This window comes from Oryctolagus cuniculus, chromosome 2 (genome assembly GCF_964237555.1).
Source record: "Oryctolagus cuniculus chromosome 2, mOryCun1.1, whole genome shotgun sequence".
Taxonomy (NCBI): Eukaryota; Metazoa; Chordata; class Mammalia; order Lagomorpha; family Leporidae; genus Oryctolagus; species Oryctolagus cuniculus.
In genome coordinates this window covers 134218714-134244563 of record NC_091433.1, presented here as the reverse complement: position 1 = coordinate 134244563, position 25850 = coordinate 134218714, and the positions used below count along the sequence as shown (strand labels likewise).

The 25850-nt window shown below is 43.6% G+C and overlaps 1 protein-coding gene across 5 annotated transcripts in view; it reads left to right on the top strand.

Moving 5' to 3' along the window:
• The window catches only part of PLEK (pleckstrin), a 133683-nt gene extending 108872 nt beyond the window's left edge, over positions 1-24811 (top strand). For all 5 annotated transcript variants that reach the window (XM_070069027.1, XM_017340715.3, XM_070069028.1 and 2 more), the window contains 8 exons: positions 9294-9449; positions 9684-9865; positions 11597-11688; positions 14244-14428; positions 15824-15928; positions 20386-20469; positions 21690-21759; positions 23108-24811. In XM_070069027.1, the coding sequence (XP_069925128.1) occupies positions 9321-9449; positions 9684-9865; positions 11597-11688; positions 14244-14428; positions 15824-15928; positions 20386-20469; positions 21690-21759; positions 23108-23244 (984 nt within the window). In that variant the 5' untranslated portion in view covers positions 9294-9320 and the 3' untranslated portion in view covers positions 23245-24811. The remainder of the gene's footprint in view (positions 1-9293; positions 9450-9683; positions 9866-11596; positions 11689-14243; positions 14429-15823; positions 15929-20385; positions 20470-21689; positions 21760-23107) is intronic.
• The last annotated feature ends 1039 nt before the right edge of the window (positions 24812-25850 follow it).

Here is a 25850-nt window from a genome sequence, read left to right as displayed (position 1 = left end):
TCAGGCGCTCCAATATGGGGTGCAGGCGTCTCAACACGCAGACCGTAACACCTGCCTCTAGAAAAGGTTATTTATGTAAAAAACATTCGCCAGAATAGACTGGTTCTCCTGCCTTTAGAGTTTACGGGAACACAAAGCAACCACCTGGGATGTTATACAGGTGATTTGATGGGTTAAGTTGGCAAACTAGGTAATAAAATTTGTGCTATAGTAGAAATAAGAGCTTAAGTTAATGCAACACCCACTTAAAATACCAAGTCCTGGGGGTGTGGGTAAACAGGTAATAGTAACCCACAGTTCTACTTTCATAGGTCAGTACATATTTAGAAATGTTTGAAGGAAAGGGGAAGTTCAAGAGGTGTCTTCACTTTGCAGGAAGTGCCTGGGAGGGGTTCTAGATAAAAAAATCCTGTTGCCCCAATCCTCAGCCATCGCTCGTGGCTTCTTTCAATGAGGCTGGATACTTAGAGCAGGCGTTTCCCACTGAGCCCGCCCACTGCGTGGAACAGGAGGTTACTTTCTCTGCTGTCGGACCTTGAACTGTTGGAGACTCGGAGACTGGGTCTTGTTCATTTTTATGCTCTCTACACACAGGCCAGTGTCTGCGGCATGCAGCTGTGTTGTTATGTGAACTTGTGGCAAAGAAAGAAACTTGCCTGAAATAGACCCTTAAAGAGCAAGGAGTCAGGGTTTCATACTATAGTCACTTTTTAGAAAAACTCTTATTTATTTGAACTGCAGAGATAGAGATAGAGACAGAGACACAGAGATAGAGATAGACAGAGACAGAGACAGAGAGAGAGAGACAGATATTCCTTCTGCTGGCTCACTCCCTAAATGGCCACAATCAGGAGACAGGAGCTTCTTCTGGGTCTCACACGTGGGTGCAGGGGCCCAAGAACTTGGGCCATGCTCCACTGCTTTCCCAGGTGTATTAGCAGAGAGCTGGATGAGAAATGGAGAAGCTAGTCTTGATACAGAGCCCATATAGGATGCCAGCGTTGCTTAACCTGCTACACCTCAATGCTGGCCCCATATTGTTGATTTTTAAATAAGATATGTAACATGTAAAATATATATGTAAGATTTATTACTATTGTTGGCTTGCAGGGGAGGCCCAAAGGTTGGTAGCAGAGCTGGACGTAGGTTAGAGGACCCGCAGGTTCTTTGGAATGAGCGTGTAGAGTCTCAGGGAAGAAAGGGATGTGAAGGGTTTAGCTGAACTTCTTGTCTGTGGCTTGCATTTCTTTTATTAGTCTGTTAACAAGTTTGCTCTCTTGTCAGGGAACTCGCTGATTTAAGTTTCTCCCTTCAGTTACACAAATTTTCTGAAACTTCCACCTATAGGATCCTCCAAACAATGTAGGCATTTTACTTCTCTGAAGACAATTTTCATTGTTCTGCCTGTTGCATTTTGGATTAAAACCTAGTGAGTTCCCTCAACAATTCCCCAGGACAGAGGATGCTGTCCTGACTCTCTTTTGAAGAAGCTCCAGTTTATCTGCAGTGGAACTCAATGTAGCTCTCCAAGGACACCTGAGAAGCATACAATTACGGAGGACAGGGAGTATTAATGAGTGCTTACTATGTGCCAGACACTGATGCAAGCAATGTGCATGGATTGTTTTAGTTAGTATCCCAACAGCCTTACATGGATATCATTCTCCCCACTTGCCAGATGTAGAAAATGAGATTTAGAAATTTTTTCCCAAGGTTACTTTGCTAAAAAAAAAAAAAAGTAGCAGAGCTGGGGTATGAATCTCAGTTGCCCAGCAGCAGAGCTCGTGCTCACCCACTGGCTATGCTCCCTTTAAAGGCAGAACCCCACCTCCCTAACTCTAGATCCTATGCTTCTAATGATACAGCATGTATGAGGTTAGCATTTTTTGACAACACACATCAAAATGCTGACTTGCAGTAATTCTTTATGGTTCACATACCCATTTCTCCAAATTTAACAAATGCATTGATAATTCTTAAGCCATCTAATTAAAGAAAAAGACTATATCTGATTTAACTTTAATTTCTTTTATTGCTGTTGAGCCAGTACATTTTTAAGCTTGTTGGACTTCATTATTTCTTCTTTTGAGAACTGCCTGTTTATGTTATTTAGCCATTAAAAACTGGGAGTTTGTAATTTGTTGTTGATTGTGAGGAGTTTAAAAATATATTAATGATATTAGCCTTTAGTCACCTTGTGATGGATTATACATATCCACACAAATGCAATGGCTTTTCAGCTGGTGCAGTCTTTCTACTAAATTATTTATTTATTTATTTATTTGAGAGAGAGAGAGAGACAGGGAAAGAGAGAGAGAGAGAGTAAGTTCCATTCATTGCTCATTCCTCAAATATCTGCAGCTGTTGGGCTGTTGGGTTGGAGCCAGGCTAAAGGCAGGAGTCAGAAGTCCAACCAAGGTCTCCCATGTGGGTGGCAGGAATCAAATCACTTGAGCCATCAGTGCTGATGGAGTCAGGAGCAGGAGGCAGGTAGCAAGCCTGGACACTCCCATATGGGAAACAGTATCCTAACCAGTATCTTAGCTCTCAGCTAAATGCCTGCCCCTGTACTTTCTTGTATATACAGAAATTAGTTTTTATGTGGTTAAATATCTCATCCTTTATGATTGCTTCATTTGGTATCATGTGATGTTGTTACCGGAGAAATGCAGGGTTCTTGTCTTCGTGCAAGAAAGAATTCAGGCATGAGACAGAGAGTAGTGGAAAGCAAAATAGCAAGGTTTATTAGAGAAGGGACATCCGTAAGAACGGATGGGCATCTCTCCAGACAGGATCTGGGAAAGAGTGCCCAGTCGCTTGGACTTGGGGGTGGGGGGAAGGAGCAAGGTTACATGGTTGAGTAAAGAGGTTACACCTGGTCAGACCAGGCAGGCGGCTCAGCAAAGAGGCAGAGGGCTGAGCACGGCCAGGGTGTGTGCGTGTGCGTGTGTGTGTGTGTGTGTGTGTGTGTGTGTGTTAAGGAGATGGGTCTTGCTTCCCTACCTCTGCTCCTCTTGGAACAAAGGGCTTTTTGGATGTAAATAGAAAAACTTCTATCTGGTACATTTCCTCCTGAAACAAAGGACTTTATGGATGCAAATGTTAAGAGGCTCCTCTCTGGTTATCAGGTTATCAGGTAGAAGGGGACAGGGTAGGACACGAATACCGGGCTGCCCATGAAACATTATCAGGATGGCTTTGAGATGCAGATGTATATGCTGGCCATTGCTATACACACATAAGCTCATATCTGACTTCCTACCTAACAATGTCAGACTCTGGTGTACTAAATTATCCCCATGATGATGGGTATATAATATGATGTGGGTACATATATATAATTATCCCCATGATGATGAACAGTGACCAACTGACAGCTTTCAGTCTGACTCAGCATCTACATCCGCCAATTTTGGAAACATACTTTTACACGTTATGGTGTATGATGGAAGAAATGAATATATGTGATATGTATATGTTTAATTTATGTATTTATGTACACAGAATCATATAGCATATGGAAGCATATTCGAGGGAACTTCAAAATGTTTGTTAAAAAGTGAAAATAAAAGACACATTTATTTTGGTGTAGAAAATTTTTGAAATCCATCACAGCTATTTTTCTTTTTTAAGATTTTATTTATTTATTTGAGAGGTAGAGTTACAGACAGTGAGAGAGAGAGAGACAGAGAGAGAGGTCTTCCTTTCGTTGTTGGTTCACTCCCCAAATGGCTGCAACGGCTGGAGCTGGGCCGATCCAAAGCCAGGAGCCAGGAGCCAGGAGCTTCTTCCGGGTCTCCCACATGGGCCCAGGGGCCCAAGGACTTGGGCTATCCTCTACTGCTTTCCCAGGCCACAGCAGAGAGCTGGATGGGAGGAGGAGCAGCTGAGACTAGAACTGCGCCCATATGGGATGCCGGCACCGCAGGCGGAGGATTAACCCACTGTGCCACGGCGCCGGCCCCCATCACAGCTCTTTTTCAACATGCATTTCTGTGAAGTTTTTGAAGACTCTTCATATACATAATTAGAATAAAATAGTTAGCTAGGGGTCTAAAGAAACAGATCCAGGTTCTAGACTTTCTCAGTTATGCAAGAAACCAACATGAAAGTGATGTCCAAGGGAAGGGGAAAAAGCCTATAACTGGAGAATTAATAGATTCTAATCCCAGTACTCACCCAGGTATACTAGGCCCTCAGTGCTCACTCAGGAGTACCAGGTCAAGCCACTAAACTGGGCCTCTGTTTTATTTTTTCAAATGTGTGTAATGATCCTAAATTCCTCTCTGTCTCAGACATTCTATACTCACACTTCCAGATTTACTCTCAGGCACGAATCAAGAGGGTGAGAGCCAAAAGGGGAACAAGGAGGGATGGTCCAGGGGAAGTGCTGTCTGGCCACCCTAGGGGAAAACGGCAGTGATGGCTGGGAGGAGGGAGGAATCACCCCAAATTCCTTCACTGTTACCTGACACTTAGGCCTGTGAGAAAGTTCAGCTTTACCAGCCTTTGGCTAGATATCTGTCATTTTACAAAGCATCAGACTCCCCACTGTGCATAAAGAACATGCCTCCCAAATGACACATCCTCCTCCGAGTTAGCTGACACAGCCCCCACGGGGACACAGTACGAACTCCTGGACGGTTGGCTCCTGCAGCTTTCATCTCTCGCTGTTGACTGGAAGAATGCGCTGCTGGCTGACTTCTACAAACTGATCCCATTCCAAGGCCAAGTGCCCCAAGTGACGGAGGCAGCCTTACATCATGGATACCCCTGGTGTGAATACTAACTTTTAGAATCGAAAGAGATTTTAGCAGTCACCTAGTGCAACTTTTTATTTCTAGCTATGTGAATCTTTTTAAATCTCCAATTAATTAAAATTTTTATTGAATAAATTTGTCTACATATTTTTTTAAAAATATATCCCCCAAGTAAGTTTTCATTTATTTACCATTTTCCCCTAGTATTTATAAAAATTTCAAGCCCACAGAAAAAAGGGGAAAGTAGTAGGACTCCTCATATGCTCTTTACCTAGATTCATCTACTAACAATGAATGGGGGCTTTGGCTTTCTATCTTCCTATCTCTAAACTTTTATATAAATATACATAAATAGAATTGCCTGCTAAGATATTTGAGAATAAGTTACAGACATCATGCTATCTAAATTGCTGAGTGTATATCTTCTAAGAACAAGGACATTTTATATATCCACAACACCATCGTTACACCCAAGAAATTTAATACCACTCCAATTCTGTTTTTGACTATATCTTTCTATGTTCAAATGACCCCAAATGACTCAATAATATCTTACATTGCCGGTTCTCCAAATTCATGATTAAATCAAGGACCATGATTTGCATGGACATGCTATGTTTTCTGTGAGTAAATTAGAAAAGTAAGTAAGAACTTAATGTTCTATTGTACAGAACCAATCCAAAGGGTGTTGTTACGATAATCACTGTGTACCTCCCTCCATGGAGTTAATTACCAGGATCTCTGTTACAACTAAGCAGAACAACATTGTTTTGAACTTAAGGGATAACATAAATGCAATAAAATACATAAAGTGTGCCAGAATTTTTAGCATTTGTATACATAATGTAAACAGCACACAGATAAAGATGAAGATATTTCCAGTATCCTGTAAGATTTTAGTTTCCTCTTTCTTCTATATTCTTCAATCCCAGGTAACCATTATCATAACTTCTTTTCTTATCAGTTGTGCCTGTTCTTAAATTTCATATAAATTGAATCACATTATGAATATATTTTTGTTTTTTTCACTCAATATAATATCTATGAGATTTATCTCAGATACAATAGGTATCAGTACATGCCTGTACCAGTAGTTCATTTAAAAAATCATTAATCTGTATCCCATTGTATCAATGCATTTATTTTCATTTTTACTTGAAATGCAGAGCAACAGAGAGAGAGAGAAATCATTTATCCACTGATTCACTCCTCAAATGCCCACAACAGCCAAGGCTGGGTCAAGCTGAAGCCAGGAGCCCATACTCAGTCAGGGTCTCCCCCATGGGTGGCAGGGACCTCAGTTTGTGAGCCATCATCTGCTGCCGCCAAGGGTGTGCATTAGCAGGAAGCAGCTGGATCAGAAGCAGAGTAGCTGGGACTCCAGCCAGGCACTTTGCTATGTGATGCTCGCATCTCAAGTGCACCTTAACTGCTGTGCCAAACGCTTGCTCCTTATTGTATGAATTTAATGCATTAATAATGGGTTTATATATTGCATTGAGCAATTTACTTGTCCATTCTCCTGTTGATGGGCATTTGAGTTATCCTGTGTTTTTGGCTGTTTTGTGTAAATAAAGGTGCCATGGACATGTTTGTATGAGCTCTGTTCTCACAGATCTGTGCCCAGGGATGGAACTGCTGGTGAAAAGAGCATGTATATGCTTAACTTTAGCACAAACTGCCAATACTTTTCCAAATGGGATGTAACATTTGTACTTCTGCCAGCCAGGAATATTCCAGTTATTCTGCCTCCATACTAAGTCTTGCTCTTCTCAGTCTTTTTAAATGTCGGATAGTATAGTGGGAACGTGGTGGTATCTCAGTGAAGTTTGAACCTCCATTTCCCTAATACATAATGATGCCAAACACTTTCCCATAAACTTTTTGGATATTTTCTTTAGTGAAGTGCATGTTTGCACTTTCTGCTCTTTACAAATTAGGTTGTACTTTTCTGTTGATTTACAGGAGTTCTTTATATTCAGGATGAAGCTCTCAGATGTAAAACAGAAGCATATTTGAGATGATTTGTGTGTTGGCATAGTGTCTGATCCTGCCCAGTTTTTAAAAAGGGAAATAAGCGATGTTACTCTGGAGCAGTCAGTCTGCCTGTGCAGAAAAGAGATAGTGTACTTTAATTTTAAAAAGTCTTTCGGTAGTTGACAGAAAGGAAATGTTTGGACAAGAAAATGATAATCCCTCAAGTGTTTATCGTTTTTGCCTTAATGGGCTTCCTTTTGGGCAACTGGACCTTTATATAGAGGCTCTTTGTGTTTGAGATAAGCAACAGGATCTGCTGGGAACTGGATAATAATTCTGTGTTGTCGTAGTCATGACAGGGTGACATCATGGGTCAAAGAACAGAGGCAAAGACCTCCTGCTTTTCCTTCTTGGAGCAGAGTGCCCAAAGTCTTTTCAAAGGGCAGACTTCCTTGGTCTGCTCAGAATGGTTTACAGCTAAAGGGGGAGTTGGCACCAACTCAAACTAAAAACTTTAAGAAAATTATTTAATTAATTTATTTGAGGGTCAGAAAGACAGACAGACACTTAGAGCTCTCATCTACTTGTTCACTCCCCAAATGCATGTAACAGCCAGGACTGGGCCAGGTCATACAAATATGTCACCTGCCTCACACTGGCCAAAGGCACTTTTTAAATCTGCAAATGTCTATGGAATGGTTTTAGAAAATATATTATTGTTTCTATTATGTTAATAATTTTGAAATATCCTCTTTATTTAGTTTTACCTAGTTATCAACACATGTTGTGATTTTAACTACAACCACTCATTATACAAATTGCTTATTGAGCACTTGGCATTATCACGGTGTGGTAGGTTCCTGTCCTTCCAAAATAGTTGACATAGTTGATGAACTGTATTTATACTTTATACATTTTATGTATAAGATATGTATACAACTCATTATTGATATATACATATGTCTTAGTATTATAAAATATATGTATATATCACACACTTATATATGCATGTTTTTATATTATTTAATTAACCTAATTGACATTTGTTACAGGCTCAATGATAGAATTATTATTTCCCTGTTAGAAAAGCAAAACACTGTGCCTCAGAAATGCAATGATGGGGTAAGGGTGTAGGACTAAGGGCAGGCCAGATCTCATCTGAGCCCTGAATCTCATCCCACCAGAAAAAGAAGCCAAAGAGAGTTATGAGAGTTTTTTTTTAAAAATAATTTATTTATTTGAGTTACAGGGAGATATACTGAGAGAGAGAGAGAGAGAGAGAGAGAGAGAGCTTATTCACTGGGTCACTCCCCAAATGCCTGCAACCCCTCAGTCCATGTCTCCTATATAGGTGGCAGGAACCCAATTACTTATGCCATTGCCTGCTACCTCCCAGGGAATACATTAGCAGGGAATACATTAGCAGGGACTGGAAGTGAAACTGGGACTCAAACCCAGTCATTTCTACATGGGATGAAGGTGTCCCAGGTGGTGGCTTAACATCTACATCACAACACCCAACCCTGTAGATCATATTTTAAAAAGTCCTAGCAAAAGAGCTTCCTATGTTTTGATTCTAGAATATTTGATTCTTGGGAGCCAGTGCTGTGGTGTAGGGGGTAAAGTAGTGCTGGCATCCCACATGAGCACTGGTTTGAGATCCACCTGCTCCACTTCCAATCTAGCTCTCTGACAATGTGCCTAGGAAAACAGCAAAGGATGGCCCAAGTCCTTGGGTCCCTGCACATGTGTAGGATACCAGGAAGAAGCTCTTGGCTGTTGGCTTTGAACTGGCCCAGCTCTGGCTATTGCAGCCATTTGGGGGATTACCTTTGTTCTTTTTTTTCTCTTCAAAATAGGCACTTAAAATTTTTAAAAGAAAAAGTAAAAAATAAGCTATAAGGTCGTGGGTAAAAGTGGTTAGAGAAATGTGTTGCAGTTCTTACAAACTGCAGTGGTGAGAAAAATGAAGTGGTTCCTTTGTGGTTCTTGGTGGTGTGAATCAACTACAAAAAGGGAGGTGCAGGGGTAATTATAGGATGTGGGGAATGGTCTCTGTTTTATTTTAATGAACACCCCTGGGCTTAGTACCATGAGCCAATGAAAGTACCTGATAATGTCATTGCCATGGAGAAGCAAAGATAACCACACAGAAAGCAGTGAAAGAAAAATTAAGGCTGCATGTAACAAGTTCCAGAATGTGTCAGACAATCTGTGGGAAAAGCAGGAGGTGACCTTGGGAGCAGGAGGGTCAGTGCCATTTGGGAAACCAGCATCAATGAGGTGGCCAAGCCAAGGTTTGCAGGATGCAGAGAGGTTAGTCACAGGCGGGAAGAGGAGGACGGAGTTAGGGACATTCCAGAGAGTAGGGTTAGCTTGAGCCAAGGGCCAGGGGTAGAAATTAGAAGGATATCCTGAGAACTCACTGATTTGAGTGAGTTTATGTGGAAGCAATGGAGATGATGTCACAAAACATTTGTAAAGTTTATGCTAAGAAAATACAGGACAGTTTACAAAGAGCCCGGGTCTCCTGAGCTGTTTTTGTTATGATTACAGGGGAGTATATTCAATACCTGGAAACCCATGTGGGTTGTATTACTAGAAGATGGGATTGAATTCTACAAGTGGAAACACGAGGCCATGCCTTCAGGAATGATTCCCTTGCAAGGAAGCCATGTGACCAGCCCTTGTCACGACTTTGGCAAAAGGATGGTGAGTTGGCAGCAAGAGCCACAGCGGACCCCTCACCAGGTGCTGGCCTCTTAGGCCAAGCCCAGCCTGCAGTGAGAGGTGCTCCCTGGGCCATCTCTCTTCCCACCATGCACACTTGACCATGGTGTTGGGTCTCTCTTGGACAGAAAAAGTTTGGGTCAACTGCTCTGCCTCGTGAGGGGCCTCTGCCCCTTGAAAGGAGCCATACCTAATGGGATGTTTTCCAATTTCCAGTTTGTATTCAGGATCACTACCAGCAAGAATCATCACGTCTACTTCCAGGCAGCTTTCCTGGAGGAGAGAGATGCCTGGGTTCGAGATATCAAGAAAGCCATTAAATGTATTGAAGGAGGCCAGAAGTTTGCAAGGAAATCCACCAGGAGGTCTATTCGGCTGCCAGAAACCATTGACTTGGGGTGATTTTCTGTGTTTGCTTCTCTCTATCCCTTCCTTTGTTCCCCTCTTGCCTCTGACAGGGAGGGATGTAGGAGATCCTGCTCTGTGGCTTGCTTGGGCCACTTCCCAAGTCTATGTCCATCCTCCTGGGTTGACATTAGCACCCAATGCACTGATATGTTTACCTGAGTCTCAAAGAGTGATCATGGCCTCCCTAAGGCTTAGCATGGGCTCTAGGTATCCAAGCAGGCAAGATTTCAAGTTCAAGTTCATGAATTCACACAGGAAAGGGCAGCCAAGGCAAACACCCATCCTGGATGGAGACTACTGGTGCCCTTGTGTAGGCTGGCTCAGGTGATGGTTGTAGCTTAAAAGGGATAGGAGGCCAACAAGTGAATCTTGCCCCTGACTGAGGTTGGGAATGGGTTCCTTTCCTTTTTGCATGATTCCCATCTTCTCTGGACACATGTATCTCTTTCTCTAGGGATTTCTTTTGTCCTGGTAGTTCTATTATGTTGAGCACGCCCTGAAACAGAAGCCCTGTTGGAAAGAATCCCTGCTAGTTCATTTATGTCTCCAAGCACTCCATTTTCAAGGGGGTGTGGGGTGGGGAAGAGCCCCTGACAGGGACTAATGACACTGCTCTGCTCTGCATGGCTAGCCCTGGGCTTGCTGTGTCACAGGAGTTTGATGAAGTTTGTGCAGGGAGTGTGGTGAGGCTGGGCAGCTTCCCTCACCACTAAGGACCCCACCTGCAGCTGCTGGTTTGGGCCACCGAGTGACTGGATTCCTGGCTAGGGCTGCCACAGCCAGAGGTGGGCGAATGATGCTCAGTTTATGTGGAGCCAAAGGAAACACGAACGTGGCCTTCTGTTTTACTGCTTAGAATTTATCTGACAAGAATATCTTTGATTTATCACCTCAAGGACAGAAATGAAAACTTCCATTTTGTCTTCTCTATTACCATTTTTAGAATAAGAGATAAGCTGAATAGAAATATTAGCTTTCTGGGAGGCAAACATCTAAAACAGATGGTCTCTTAAAGACCCTTGACCCTTAAAGAATTGGAACATGGAGATTTGAGGGACTTTAAACAGCTGAAATTTTTTTTTAAAGATTTATTTATTTATCTGAAAGGCAAAGTTACAGAGAGAGAGAGGGAGAGACAGAGAGATTTTCCACCTACTGATTCACTCCCCAAATGGCTGCAGAGGCCTGGGCTGGGTCAGGCCAAAGCATGGAACTCCATCCGGGTCTCTCATGTGGGCTGCAGAGGCTCAAGGATTTGGGTCATCCCCTGCTTTCTGAGGTGGATTAGCAGGAAGCCAGATGGGAAGTGGCGCAGCCAGGACTTGAATAGCTGCTCATTTGGGACACTGGCATTGCAGATGGTGGCTTTAACCCACTGTTCCACAACATGGGCCCCAGAATTTTTTTTAAAAAACTGGCCCTGAAAACATTTAATCTTTGGTACCTAACTTGGGGCAACTGTCCTTCTCAGACACCAGGAAGTCAACAAAGAGGCTAATGAATTTAGGAGATTTTTAAGGACCATTCTAGTGCATTTTGCTAAATGCTGTGTAGGCCTCAGAGTTATGCAAAAATGAGGCTGCCCCTGGATTACCTGGTGGGGAGAAAGGCTCAGACCTACCCAGACCTACTCAGGAACAGCATCTCCAAGGTGGCCACCCCCAGACAGAGCTCATCATTCTCCGTGCTCCCCACTCATTCATCTGTTTATCTCTGTGCAGTGCCCTGTATTTGTCCATGAAAGACGTGGAGAAAGGAGTGAAAGAACTGAATCTAGAGAAAGATAAGAAGATTTTTAATCACTGCTTCACAGGTAAAAGCACTTGCAACACTGAAATGGGGCAACTGGGGAAGATAACAAGGAGTTCTCCCTTGTTCTTACATGAGAGGTGCATGCATGGGCATGGTAAGCAGAGGGAGTGACACATTGCACACTGGTGAGCATGCAAGTTGAGCTTCCCCAGTATGGAAACTGAGGAGAAAGTAGAAAGAAACTGTTGTTCAAGACATTTTAGAAGTTCCAATATATCAATCAAAGGCCCTTTGCCTCTCAAAGACAGAATTATACTGAAAATTAATAGAAATAGATACCAAGTTGGATAAGCTGCAACCCTTATTATGAAAGCAGGTGCCAAGACATACTATGTGAGATCTAAATGACAATATCAAGGGTGTCAGAGACCGCACAGGGTAAGGCATATAGTGTTACAAGTTTAGGCAGCATATGTAAGTGGTTAAAAACATATTCTTTGGAACCAGACTGCCTTGCCTCGAATCCTGGCTCTGCAACTCTCTAGCCATAAAGCCAATAACTTAGTCACACTGTGCTGCAATTTCCCTGGCTATAAAGGGGACTGATCATAGTGCTCATACTTCGCGAGCTGGCTACCATGTGCATGAAACAGCACCTGGCACACACTATGTGCTAAATGCTATGATTTCTCAACTTGGTTCTTATGATTAAAAAGCTCATACGTCTGCAGAATTAATTCTGTGAGCTCAGAAAAAAGAAAGAGCTCAGAGGGTTGTTGGGGGTGATAGGAGATTGTATCTAAATTTGACCCTGAAAGATGGGTAGAATTTCATTAAATCTTTGTGGGGAGGATTTCAGATGAGGAGGCTGGGCACAAGATGGTGAGGACAAAGTTATGGGATAGAAATGTGCAGATAATGTGTCTAGGAAGAGAAATGGACCAGCCTGGTAGGGCTGATGGATTATTAGAAGGAGCAAAAGGGGACCTAGAGTTTGGGAAAAGGTTTGTCAGATGACAGGTGTGGCTTCCTTATTGTGACAAGAGAGGTCAAAGGAAGAAAGTTATGAGGAGGTACAACAGAGGTAGAATCTGAGAGGATGTTCAGTCAACAGATAATCCATAAAAATGGCTCAGGTCAGGTTCTGGAAGGGAAAGGAAAAAATACATGACCTGTGGTAGGCTTAGAGAGTTAAGGCAGCAGTCCATCAGCATAAAACAAGTCAGGGCCAAGATTTGGGACCAAGATGCCAAGCAGCCACGGAAGTGGCAAGGGAAAATGACACCAGCAAGACAGCCCTACGTGGCAGAACCAAGCGCACTATGACAGAGCCCCAGGCAAAGGGGTTCCAGTGTAGTTTGGACTCATTTCCTGTGTAATGTGTGAACTAAGCTTCGGAGTATTGGAATAGCACATTATAGGTTCTTCCCACTGAAGGTAAGGGTAGGTTCTAGAAATTTCCACAGGTGGAGCTTTCATCTGGGAGTCAGATGGCCTGGGAGATGAAGATATTAGGATCAGGCAGTGGCAGGTTGTGATGGAAGACCTTGAATGTTAGGTGAGTGGGTAACCTGACTGAACTTGGCTCTTGAAGCTTCAATGTGCCTCACTAAACATGTGTGGACTCAAGAGTTAGAAGCCTGAAAAAGTGAAGCCTCAACAGAAGCATAGCTTAGGCCTCAGATCACTTAAACTTTCTGAGCCTTAAACTTGTTATTCTTAAATGAGGTCTATAATGAGTGCTCTGCCTCTAGTACAGCATTGTTACAGGGATTAGAAGTAGAAATACACTATCATTCGCTTATCCTTGTAGATAAAGAAAAGTGGAGAAGAGTTGTTCATATACGAAATTCATGGACAGCTCACTGACCAAATGCTCTCCTTGCTGTCTTGCCTATGGATCCTACAGAAGGCATCCACTCCTGCTGGTGCTTGGGGTGCCCTGGAGGGGCAGCTGTGTTGGCTCTCTCATTGGCTACCTTTATCAAAGGTGCTCTGTTATTAATATGAAGCTTTGTCGTAGTCTGCTCATAATCCAACTGATGGGGTAGATCTCAGCTTGTGCCAGTTCCTCTTAGCCCTTGCCTTAGATGCTTGGCTAACAGCGACTCGCTTTGTAGGTCTAGGCCCAGTGTCACTTCCTCTATGAATGTTTTCTTGACATGCAACTCCACTCCCTCCCCCTCCCCTTCCTCCCTACCGCACTCTCAGATCAGACCAAACAGTTCATCATGCTGACTTATAACAGAGTGCTCGTTAAAATACTTATTCATCAGCCATCTCTATCTTTAGATTTTTAGTGAATCTCCCAAAAACTCATCAGTAGATGCTCAGTAAATGTTAGTGGAATACATGAATGGGTTAGTTAAAAACTGATTTCTCTGATATGTGTATGCCTTGTCTTTTTAAGCAGTAGGTAAATGTTTTTGAAAATCTTTACAGGGCTCCTTTGTTTCCAGGTAGCCATCCCTCTGACCTTGCATTCTCCTTCTTGGACTAACAGGGCAGACGAGACAAGTCAGACACACTGGCGCTCTGCAGCCAGCTCAGGGTTGAGGGCCAGTGTCTTGTTCTTTGGGAAGGAGAGTTAACCTGCCCTCTGCCCGTCCCGTCCAGGTAGCTGTGTCATCGACTGGCTGGTATCCAACCAGTCTGTTCGGAATCGCCAGGAAGGCCTCATGATTGCCTCCTCAATGCTCAGTGAAGGCTACCTGCAGCCTGCGGGAGACCTGTCCAAGAATGCCGCGGATGGAACTGCTGAAAACCCCTTTCTGGACAATCCCGATGCCTTCTACTACTTTGTAAGTGAGAAAAGCTATCCACCTATTCCTCTTACGGTGGAGGCTGCCCTGGGCAGATTCTGGTCTGATTTTAGTGCATAGTCGCATATGCAAAAGGAAGGGCCCAATCCTACAGGAGAACTGCTAGGAGGGAAATGACTGGAGTGTAAGGGGAGGAAGAGGTCGGCCGGAACCAAGAGAAATGCTCGAAGCCTTGAAGCTCGAAGGCCCATTCTGAACCTCTGCTGCCCCAGCCCTGGCCAGGTGACTCGGTTTATAAAGAAAATGATTGTTTGCTTGAACAGTGTCCTATACATTTGACTTTTTAAACATTACTCTTTTCTTATTCTAAGCAGCAATTCACACGAAAGTGAATTATCTTTGTACATGACAAGCACTCTCCTAGACAAAGGAGATGGAAGAGTAGGGGGAAAAACAGGCAAAAATTCTGGCCCCCATGGAGCTTAGGTTTGATGTGCTAGGTATATTTTTTCAAATACACATTAAAATATGTACCTCTTAGTGCAAGTACAAAATATGTTTATGTACGTCACTGCCTACTGTCATCTTGTGTTCCTCCTGTATGCTGACTGCAGGTTGGGAAACACTGTATTACATAACACGGACCTACTCTTGGGCCACGTGAGACTTACAGCAACAGTGGATTTCTAGGGGGACTTTTGGCCATTTTGTTTCTATTTTGGATCAGAGTGCAGAAGTGAGGAATCTACTCCACAGAAGCATCCTTCTTACAAAAGGAACATCCCAGAGAGAGTTTCATTTCGCTTTGGGGAAAGTTCCACTGTCAGTAATTTTTTTAGGCCTTTGAGATGGGTGTTTCTAGCCTTTTATAAATGCAGGACTCTAAAAATACCCATCATAGTGGCCTCTCACAGTATGACTCATCACTCATATCTGAGCAAGTCACAATTCTCTCCTGAGCCCAAGGGATGAGGCTGGACAACCGCATTTGGTCTTCTCAAAGTAGGAACAGGGCTGGGTGGCAAAGGATTCAATGGATATAATGCTGTGTATGTAGAGTCTTCTATACTAGCACTCTGCTTTCAAGCATGTGGCCGTGAGGTCCCAAGAGAAAGAAGGCTTTGAAGGCAGAAATGTGCACAGTGAGGAAGGCTGAGCTCATCTTAGGATGTAGTTTGAGGACGCCTGGACAAGGAAAGGGTATTGACAAGATTGTGTCTGAGTGCAGACAAGAAAACAGCAACAACCAGGAGAAGAAAATTGAGGAGGGGAAAGTGAGCTAACCAAGGACAACCTTTCAAGTTCAGTTTGGGCATGTTCAGTCGGCAGAAGGAAAATTAGGAGCTGCTGTGGTGGCTGGAGGGGAGGGAGATGTGGGGGTGGTATATATGCTGAAGACTGGTAAAGTCATCTTGCTGCCTGGTTTCCCAATAGCCAGACAGTGGGTTCTTCTGTGAAGAGAATTCCAGTGACGATGATGTGATTCTGAAAGAGGAATTCAGAGGGGTCATCATCAAGCAGGGATGTTTACTGAAGCAGGTGAGTGGCCACCTCTGTTGCCTTCCAACCTGTCCACCTTATCAAATCCTTTTCTTTGAAATGACCAAACAGCATTTAGTTTACTTGGCAATAATCATTCAGAAAATAAAACCCATGGAGTGAAAGACATAAGATACCTAAGTATGATCAAGGCAGCAGGTCAGGAGGGCTAAGCCAGGGAGGGCAGAAGACGCCCTGAGGAACAGGAAATGTCTCTTTCATCAATGTCATAGGAATAAAAATACTTTAAGAAAAATATTTCCCTTTTTGTTGGTTGGAGGAAACAAATTGTCTAGAAGATGCCGTCCAAAAGACAGATGTTTCATGGTAAAAGTACTTGGGTACTTTTCTCTCTTTCCTTTAAACAAAGAGGGAAATCTGAACAGGCCACGTGTAGAAAAGGAACACCTCATGCTACTGGCTACTGAGAGCAAGAGCGTGCATTCCAGATTGTGGATAGGACACGGCAGGCGCCAAAGCAGGACACGCCTGAGGCCAACTCCACGGGAGCAGCAGGCAAAGGTCAAATCCAGTCTGATGGCGCAGTCTTGGGGCAAGTCAAGTGCCCCCAGGTACAGTCCTCCATCATTCTGGAAGACAGAGCTGCTGTGAGCTGACAAGCTATAGCCAGTTACCAGATGCTAAGGCACATGATGCTAAGAGGTAAGAGAAACACAGGGTGGGGAATGAGTGAGGAAGCCAGGGCCAGCACCTGCCACAGGGAGAAGCAGCAGGAAGATGTGCAAGCATTCAGGGTGAAACGAATGGAGACTGGCATGTGCAGTCGCAGGAGCCAGTGCTGCTTCAGAGGGCCAGCGCCTCGCCTTCTGCCTGTTCTGTGAGCTGAGAAGCACTGCTTAGGACATATGGAGAGGACCTGTTCCCTGCAGTCTATGTGCCCCATGGGATTGAAGGAGTTCACTACCTTAACTTCCACTTAGTGATGAATGGATGAGCAAGGAGGGAATCAAAGCAGAGTATATATTTATACTTCAAAAGGGGGACTTTGGGCCGGGTGAAATTAGATATAATTTGGATTTTAGGATCATAAGAAATGCACAGCAAAGATTTAAAAAAGAATGCAAGAACTATTCTAATATCTTTTTATGACAAAGTAACCATCTGAGTAATCGCAGGAAAGGCTCTGGCAGCTGCCCATGGCCAGCGCTTGCCCACGGCTGGCTCCCCCATTAGTTCTGCCAAACATTTCTGTGTTCCTGCTCTTTGGCTACAGGTGCCAGAAGGTGACGACTGAGACAAGAGTGACTTGGGAGAGAAGTTCATTACTTCCTTATTTGATTGATTCCTCCTGTAATTCTATGTTACCAGTTGTTTTTTGAGTTAGTCACTTAGACAAGCCCTAATCTAGAACAAGACTCTTAGAAAGCAAAGTGTGAAGGCTAGTGATAGGTAAAGCCTGGGCTGGCCTGGAGCCACGTTTGGATGAAGCACCCCAGTCAGAGGCCATGGATGATCAAAAGTCAGCTGAGGGAACGGTGCCAGTGGGGGAGATACTGGGAACTAGAGGTAAGGTGATTCAGGTTTTTGGGTTTGCCTTCCCTTACTTGGCCTTTATGAGGTACAATTTAGACTTAGTCTACTGGTGCACTTTTGACTCCCACGTGGAGCTGTTAAAATTGTATTCCAGGCTAACTAAATCAGAATCTCTGGATTTTTACAACTCCCAAGCACTTTTGCTATGCAACCAAGGCTGAAAACCACTGGCCTTTTTCTTCTAATTTGTCCTGTTACCAAAATGTAACTATTTACATAGTCATCCTTACCATCTTCCTTTTTGCTCAAAGAAAACAGAAATCTATGTGCATCCAGGACCTCTGTTCTCTTATATACTTTTCTCCAAAAAAATTTTTTTTTTGGCTGAGGGATAGGGAGGAAGGAAAATTCTGTTTTCTTTGAATTGATATTTCCCTTTATTGTTTCTAATCTTTGAACTCAGCAGTTAGGAACTCTGTTTCACAGCAGAATCTCCTGAGGGGATTAAACATTTTTTTTTTTAATTTCCACAAAAACATGAACCATTGTGTGTCCTCTGCTGAGAGCTGGCCAGAGTTAATCTGCACAGAACACTTCTCATGAGAAAGGACACCATGCTCCATATATCCCACATGTGGGAAGCCACTGCGTTCCCCTGGAAGATCGTTCTCTTCCACCTTTGTTCTTCCCATTTCTCTCTCCCAGGGCAAATAATTCTGCTTAGAAGATGGAGAGAGTTAGAGAATGAAGGATCCTGGATTATTCAGTATCTTCTATTATAACAATGAATTAAACACCCAGTTGTTTAATTCTCAATCATATGGAGATGGAAGGACGGTCAAGTCGCTGTACATGCTTTTCTTGTTTCTGCTGCAGAGTTCAGTCTCCTTCTTGATCTATAATAGGCAATAAACATCTGTGCAGTGAACTAAATTGAATCTAAGTAGATGATTTTGACAGTTCCTCAACAATTGTTGGAAAGCCCAGGCACACATGCTTTCCTTAAAATTCTTCAGGAAACACACATGAAGTGACATATGACCACACATCCACTGACTAATATCAAACTCTTCCAGTGTACCACTTTGTGATGTCAATGAGGACTTCAAGGGAATATGGTGGTTGGCCAGGGTTGGCTGATTTCACTTCCTCCTGTAGCCTTCCTCTTCCATTGACTCAGGATAACTTGGTCACTCAGCAAGTGCAAGAGCTTGTATGACACTGCGTCTGCAGAAGAGGAGGAAGTGGTGTGGGGTAGCAGCTTTGGTGTCCTCATTTTATGTTCAACATGAGCCAAAGCAAAGAGTAGGAATTCATACTTTCAGAAGTTCATACACTGCAAAAGCCATCCTGGATACAATACAGTAAACAGACATATTTTCTGCACTCACAGGGCTCCTGTATCCATCCTTCAGTCAAGTTAAAAGTTCTTTGGAAATGAGGTCCTTAACCATTTGCTCAGCCGAAACAAATGTAGGCCCATTCTTAAAAGCTCCCTTTATAGTCCTCTGATCTGGCTTTATGAATGATGTACTGTTTGGTAAAACTATGTAAGCACAATGAAAACTATTGGAAAATTTGCATTTGTGCCTGTGGATATGTGATGCTTTAGAAATCATAATATTCTTTGTATTGATTGATATATAGGAACTATATATCTTCTTATCTAATGGTAGTTTATTTTTGGCTTCTGGAGTCATTTAAGTAATTTGAATTTTCTGTAGAAAATCACAGAATCAGATTTCCGTGATATTTATAATCTGCTACCTCCCAGGCATGTCTACAGGAAAGTCTATAGGAAACAGAGCAAACCATGACCTTGAACAAGGATTCTGATATGCACTGCCAGCATCATAAATAATGGATTAACTTGCTGTGTCACAATTCTAGCCCCTTCATGACTTACTGTAGGCTAACTGAAATCACTGTGCAGTTTGTGGAGATTACAGATATAAGGCAATTTTCACAAGCAGATACTATGTCAGGCACAGGGGAACAAAGATAAGCAAGAGGTGAATCCTGCCCTTAAAACTCACAGTCTGGATGATATGAGTGTTTAATTCTATTGCTTGTCATATCTGTTACAGCCACGTAGCTTGCTTTTCTATCTCTGTTACCTTAGGTGACTCCCTAATAATTTTAGGCCTCAATTACCGCAGTCATTCCCTAAGGACTTCTTTTACTTTATTGACTTTATCCTGGTTTCCCTTTCATCTCGCCCCCAGTTGGTCCACTCTGTGCATTGTTACCCTATTCATCTTTCTAAACTGTGATTGTCTTTCACTTCCTACTCAAAAACTGTTGGCAACATCCTCATGTTTGATTTTTACTAAGTCCACCTTTCCAACCTTGCCTTTGCTACTCCTCATAAACCTTGTGTCCTAGCCACACTGGTCTTATTCATCAGTGTCTACATATGCCACGCTTTGGTGTTGTCAGTTTTCCCATCCATCTGTTTCCCACTCATCTGAATCCTGAGTTTCCCCATATTCATAAATTTAGGTCTTCAGGAAGCTTTTGTTGACATCCTAAACCCACAGTTGTATATCCCTCATCTAATTCTTTTGAAACCCATTATCTATATCAATTACTTGACTTAGGCATTTGCTCTTTTATATTTCCAAATAGGTCATGATCTCCTTGAAGAGCAGGGCCACATCTTAGTTTCCCTAAGGTCCCCTACATAACCTAAGACAATACATGTACATGGGACCATATTATATAATACTAAGTTTGAACATCAATATAAGGAATAATTTAATCCATCTGCTTAAAAGCAACCAAATTATTAACTGACTTTTGTGCTATATCCCTGACAAAGCCCTGGGTCAAAGCTTGGTTCTCTTGGATTTCACGTTTCATCTTTTCTTTATTGTTTCCACTCAGCAAATACTTATTATGTAGGTACTGTGTGTAGAGTGATGCTATGAACTCACCATTCCTTATGTTGATCCTGGATACAGGGGCATAGGAGGAAAAACTGGAAAGTGAGGAAGTTTGTTCTGAGAGAAGACCCTGCCTACCTGCACTACTACGACCCTGCTGGGGTGAGATTCTATGGTTTTCAAATCCAATCAACTAGAAGCTTCCACTGTGTTTGTGAGCTGGCCTCCCCAACCCCCTTCCTACTCTCCACACACTCCTTTTTTCTCCTCATCTCCCTCCTAATTCTTTTTCTTCTGTCCTCCTCTATCTTTTCCCATCCTTCCTCAATGCAAAGATCTAAGATCTTAGGCCTTTGAGGCAAGGATAATATCAGAGATAGAAGAAAAAAATCACTATATTATAACTTATTTAGTTAACTCAACATATTTTGTTTTGCTTGCCCTAATTTGATATTCTCAGGGGAACTCAATCAGCCCAACACTGTACTCATGGTTTAATATGCAAAACAAACAATGTAATTCCTTTTCCAGGCCAACTTGGAAGACAGTAGTATTTTATTTAATTTTTTAAAGATTTACTTGCTTATTTGCAGGGTAGAATTACAGAGAGAGGAAGAGACAGAGAGACCTTCCACCCACTGGTTCACTCCCCAAATGGCCACAACAACCAGGCCTGGGCCAGGTTGAAGCCAGCAGCCAGGAGCTTCTTCCAGGTCTCCTATGTGGGTGCAGGGGCCTAAGCACTTGGGCTATCTTCTGCTGCTTTCCCATGTGCATTGGCAGGGAGCTGGATTGGAACTGGAGCAGCAAGGACTCAAACTGGTGTCCATATGAGATGCCAGCGCTGCAGGCAGCGGCTTAACTGCTATGCCACAACAGCAGCCCCGTGAGAGCATTGCTTAAGTACAGCAATTTGTGCAATCGATTGTTGAAGAGAATCGTTTCCTGGATAAAATGAGCCACCTCCAAAACATAAAGCAAATTTGTATTCGGTCTCCAGTCTCTGCTTGAACGCAGGGTTCTTTGATTTCTATCCTGTGAGTTACAAGAGCATTCTCGCCTCAGGGGCATGGGACCAAAGAGCTCTGGAAACCTACAGCTTCTCTTCAGGGGGCCACAGTGGCCTCAGCCTCTCCACCTCCCCTCCACTTGCCTCTAGCTCTAAAGTCCGGATTCACTTATATTTTCTCACCCAGCCTCCCCAGTGCCTCCTGAAGTGGATCTGGATGGACTGTAGATCAGGAAGCAGTTTCCTTTAATCTCCTCCTGCTCTTACTTGTCTGGAAAGCCCTGATCTGTACCAACGTGAGTCTATGTGGCTTTTGCTCCAGAAGGGTATAGTATAATTGGAAACATAATGGGCTACCCCCTCTCTGCTGCAGGGAGAAGACCCCCTGGGGGCGATTCACTTGAGAGGCTGTGTGGTGACTTCAGTGGAGAGCAGCCCACATGGTAAGAATGAATTTCTGTGGGAGGGGATTTCTGCCCACATGGTAAGAATGAATTTCTGTGGGAGGGGATTTCTGCTCAGTCTCCCTCCCTACACCTGGACATACTGAGTCAACCGTGATCGATCAGTCAGTTGGCATAAGTGTGAATGAATTAACGGTCTGAAAATCTTGGAGAGACCAAAAGCTATTTGCTCCCAACTGTCGCTTCACTCTTTAGACCTCAGGGGTTGAAGTAGCCTTGCGGATGTCCCCAGTGGTCCTCGAGCAGTGCTGAGTAAAATCTACGACCCCAGAACTGGCTCAGCTGGAGAGAGAACTTGTTCGCTCCTGATGCCTGTAATTCAGTCACGACTGTCCTTAAAGGAGAACTTTTACTTCTCCAGACCAGGAAGTGCCCACAGCAACAGGAGCATTCGTGCAGAGAGGGAGTGTGGAAGCAGACAGAGCAGCCGGGGTGTGACTTGTCGCTGCTGGTCAGTCACACGGCTGTCCTTGGGTGAATCACCACCTGCCCTGCATCAGTTCCTGCTCTAACACTTCAGGGCTTGCCCCAGGTGACCTCTCGGTCCCCCCTGCTTCACAAGTCTGTGATCTGGAGCATGGAACAACCATGTGGGTGTTGGACACAAATGGTGTCGCTGGCAAGATGTGGCTTTGACAGCCCTAACCTTGGTTATGGTGTTACAGAGGCTGTCAGAAAAACACCACAGATGCCAAAGCATGGAGTTTTGCTACCCCTGGATCTGCCTACTCCTACGCCCCCTAGAATTCTGCTTTAGTTTTAGAACAGGGAGCATACTGCTTTTTTATTTGAGATAGATTTTTTAAGTCTTGTCACAGTATTGACTGGTATATTGCTTTTTGCTCTTACAACAGAAGTGCTACTTCTGATAAAATCACTTCAGGCTCTACTTGTGGCACTGATGTATATTATTATAATTATTATGTTATATTATTATATATCACATATCTTTTATTTTATTATTGTCAGCCCTTGGTTTATATTATGAACAGAGAAAAGGTACTCTTTAGATCCTATTAGGAGTTACTCATTAAACACTATTGGTAGAAAAACATGAGAAATTTAGTTTGCTTATAAACTATGAAAGAAAATATTTCTCTCATTGAATGTTAATTTATTTCTTAAAATATATACACACATAATCATACTCCATGTTCCTACCTATGTGAATGATATGTATATACAATCATGCAGTATTTGTATGTTTGAAAACAGCATATTTAATTTCGAGAACAATAAAAACCAAAGGGATCTGTGACTTGCAGACGGAGTGTGGGCCAGGTGGCCTTGCTTGTGCCTGTGCGTGATTTGCTTCCTGTTTCACCAGGCAAGAAGAGTGATACAGAGAACCTCTTCGAGATCATCACTGCTGATGAAGTGCATTATTTCCTGCAAGCCGCCGCCCCCGAGGAGCGCACAGAGTGGATCAAAGCCATCCAGGCGGCCTCCCGCACTGGGAAGTGAGCGCAGCTGCAGCTGCGCATCCCGCCCGAGGGAAGCTCCTCCAGGACCTGCCTGTTCCCGTGACAGACGACCAGGAGAGGGCCCAGGGGTGGGAAGCTTCCAGGTGCACGGGGTTCTGAGTGCTGTCTCACCATGTGCTGCACAATGTTCACTGCACCTCCCCGCTCACTGCAGCCCCTCAGTACCTCTCCACGTCCCCAGAGCAGATAGTACAGCTGTGTGGCATGGCGAGGCCAGTCCACCTCTCCAGACCTCCGGGCCGCTGCTGGGAAATGGAGGAGCTGACCAAGGACCTTGCTGAGCCCCTGCCCTGCTTGAGAGGAAGCCCTGAGATTCTAGTACCCATGGACACGAGGCTGCCTCCGGTCATCCTGCTGGTGTTGCTCCTCGGCTAGTCTTGGCCTTCAGCTGCTTTCGGATGTGCCAGACCTGAGACAACCCTTCCCTTTGAAATTTTTGCAAACTGAACTCTCAGTGCTAGGTATGCACCTCTGTAGCGGCCTTCAGCTTGCTCTTGGCTATGAAATCATGTAACAAAACGAAGGAGCTCTCTCTGTCCTTCCTCACCCACTGCAAGCAATGGTGGCTTTTAGGGTGAAGCTTCCTATTCCTTTTCACGGTCTGGGAAGTGGAGTCTTTGGGAAGGGGATCTGAGGAAGTCATGGGTAGCCGAGGGGCCTCTCCATGTCCCGAAGCTCCCAGAGCAGGCGCATCCTGCTGCCACGGAGGCTGATCTCAGCGCGGGGGCGGGGGGTGGGGGGGTGGGGGAGGTGTGTGTGGGGGCTCCCTTTGTGCCTCTTGGGAACAATTTATTATCATTAGGAGGAAGGAACCCAACTCTGTGTGATTCTGCTTCATTTAGAGTTTACAGAAAAAGAAGTCATCAGCTGGGGCTTCCTCCATGGTGAGGGGCCTGGGCAGCTGCCTGGCTAGCGTGTGCCCCCCAGCCGCAGAGGGTGGGATTCATAGGATGACGGGCGTCTACAAAGCCAGTGCTGAAGGGGTGCAGATCTACAGAGAGCTCCCTGAGGTGGCCATCAGCACTGTGCAGTACCTTCAATGCTCCTGTCTGTGATATGGTTGTTGGGCCTGGCTTTTAAGCCCAGCATCAGCTGCTGCTTGGGCTCTGAACAATGCCTTGACCACAGCAGCAACCAGAGTAATATGATTTTGATTCAAATTGGGGATTTGTTGACAGTTTCTCACCCTGATACTCACTAGTGATTCTTCTCCAAAATTGAGGATTGTGTGTGTGTGTATGTGTGTGTGTGTGTGTGTAAAGGTATATTCTGTACCTCCAGATATTTAATTTTAAGGTCCCAGTAAGGAAAGAAGAGTAGAAAATCCTTCCTGATTTTGTCAACTCCTCTCATGCCCTCCCCCAATTTCCCTCAACAGTCATGAGGCTATTCCCAGCCTAGGCTGTTTCGGGGACCCAACTGTAAAGAACACTCTTTTTCTCCGGTTCTTAGCAGAGTGTCTTCACGGAACAGGCACAGCAGTGTTAATGATATTTATTAATATGCACTGAACCTTATGTTTTGAAATAAATGTGACTGGGTTTAGAGCCGTTGGTGTGATGACTGTTTTGCCTCCTGTTAAAAACTCCTCTTTTCTAAATTCACTCTCATTTACTGGGGACAACACACAATGCAGTCTTTCATCGCTCAAGACTTTCATTGCTCATTGACTTTAAAATTCTTTTAAAACAAGGTCAGTTATTCTGAAAAATAATAAAAATATAAGGAAAATAAAGATAAGGTTTAAGGAATATGGACATACAGAGCATCCAGATAGCTTGTATCACTGTTTTTTTTGTTTTTTTTTTTGTTTTGTTTTGTTTTTTTTTTTACTTACAAGACCTTGATTATAATGTTCAGGCAAACAAAAAAACACATTAAGGATGAAGAAAATCATTTCTATTAGGGGAAAGTAAGTTTCCTGCTGAAAGGCTGTTATGCATGGTTGGGCAGATGTGCCCTGCTCAGTTCCAGGAGCACTACTCACGTGGTAGTCTAGGTGACAGCTGTGCACTGGGGCTGGAATTGCACAGTTGTACACACTGGCCTGATGACCCCTCAAAGTGGACAATCCTGATGGAATGAAGGTAACACTTGCCAAAGTGAATGTTTAGAAGACAGCTGTGGAGGCTGTACATGAATCTCTTTGGCCTAGAAATTAAGCCCAGGGCTAGAAATTAAGCTCAGGTCCTCCTCAGTGAGTCCACATGAGTCTGAACCCCAGAGTGACAGACACCACCCTGAGTGATGCGGGAGACAGGCAGTACAACATATCAGTTCCAGGCAAGGAACATCTGAGGCTGGAAAGAAAGACTGTGCAACCTGACTCAGGATTCCACTTTAGAGTGGGCAAAAAAAAAAAAAAAAAAAAATCAAATTATAATATAATCAGTGCTGGAGGAATCAAGAAAGTATATATAAAGGAGGGATATGACTTCTTGCATTATGGGAGTGACAATAAGTCAGAGAATACAGCATTCAATTTGAGAAATCTAGCACCTTCTGGGAGAAAAATAGAAGGAAGCATGTTAAGTGAGAATCTTGCAGAATCCAGCACTGATTAGGGAGGGATGCTAAGTTTCTCTT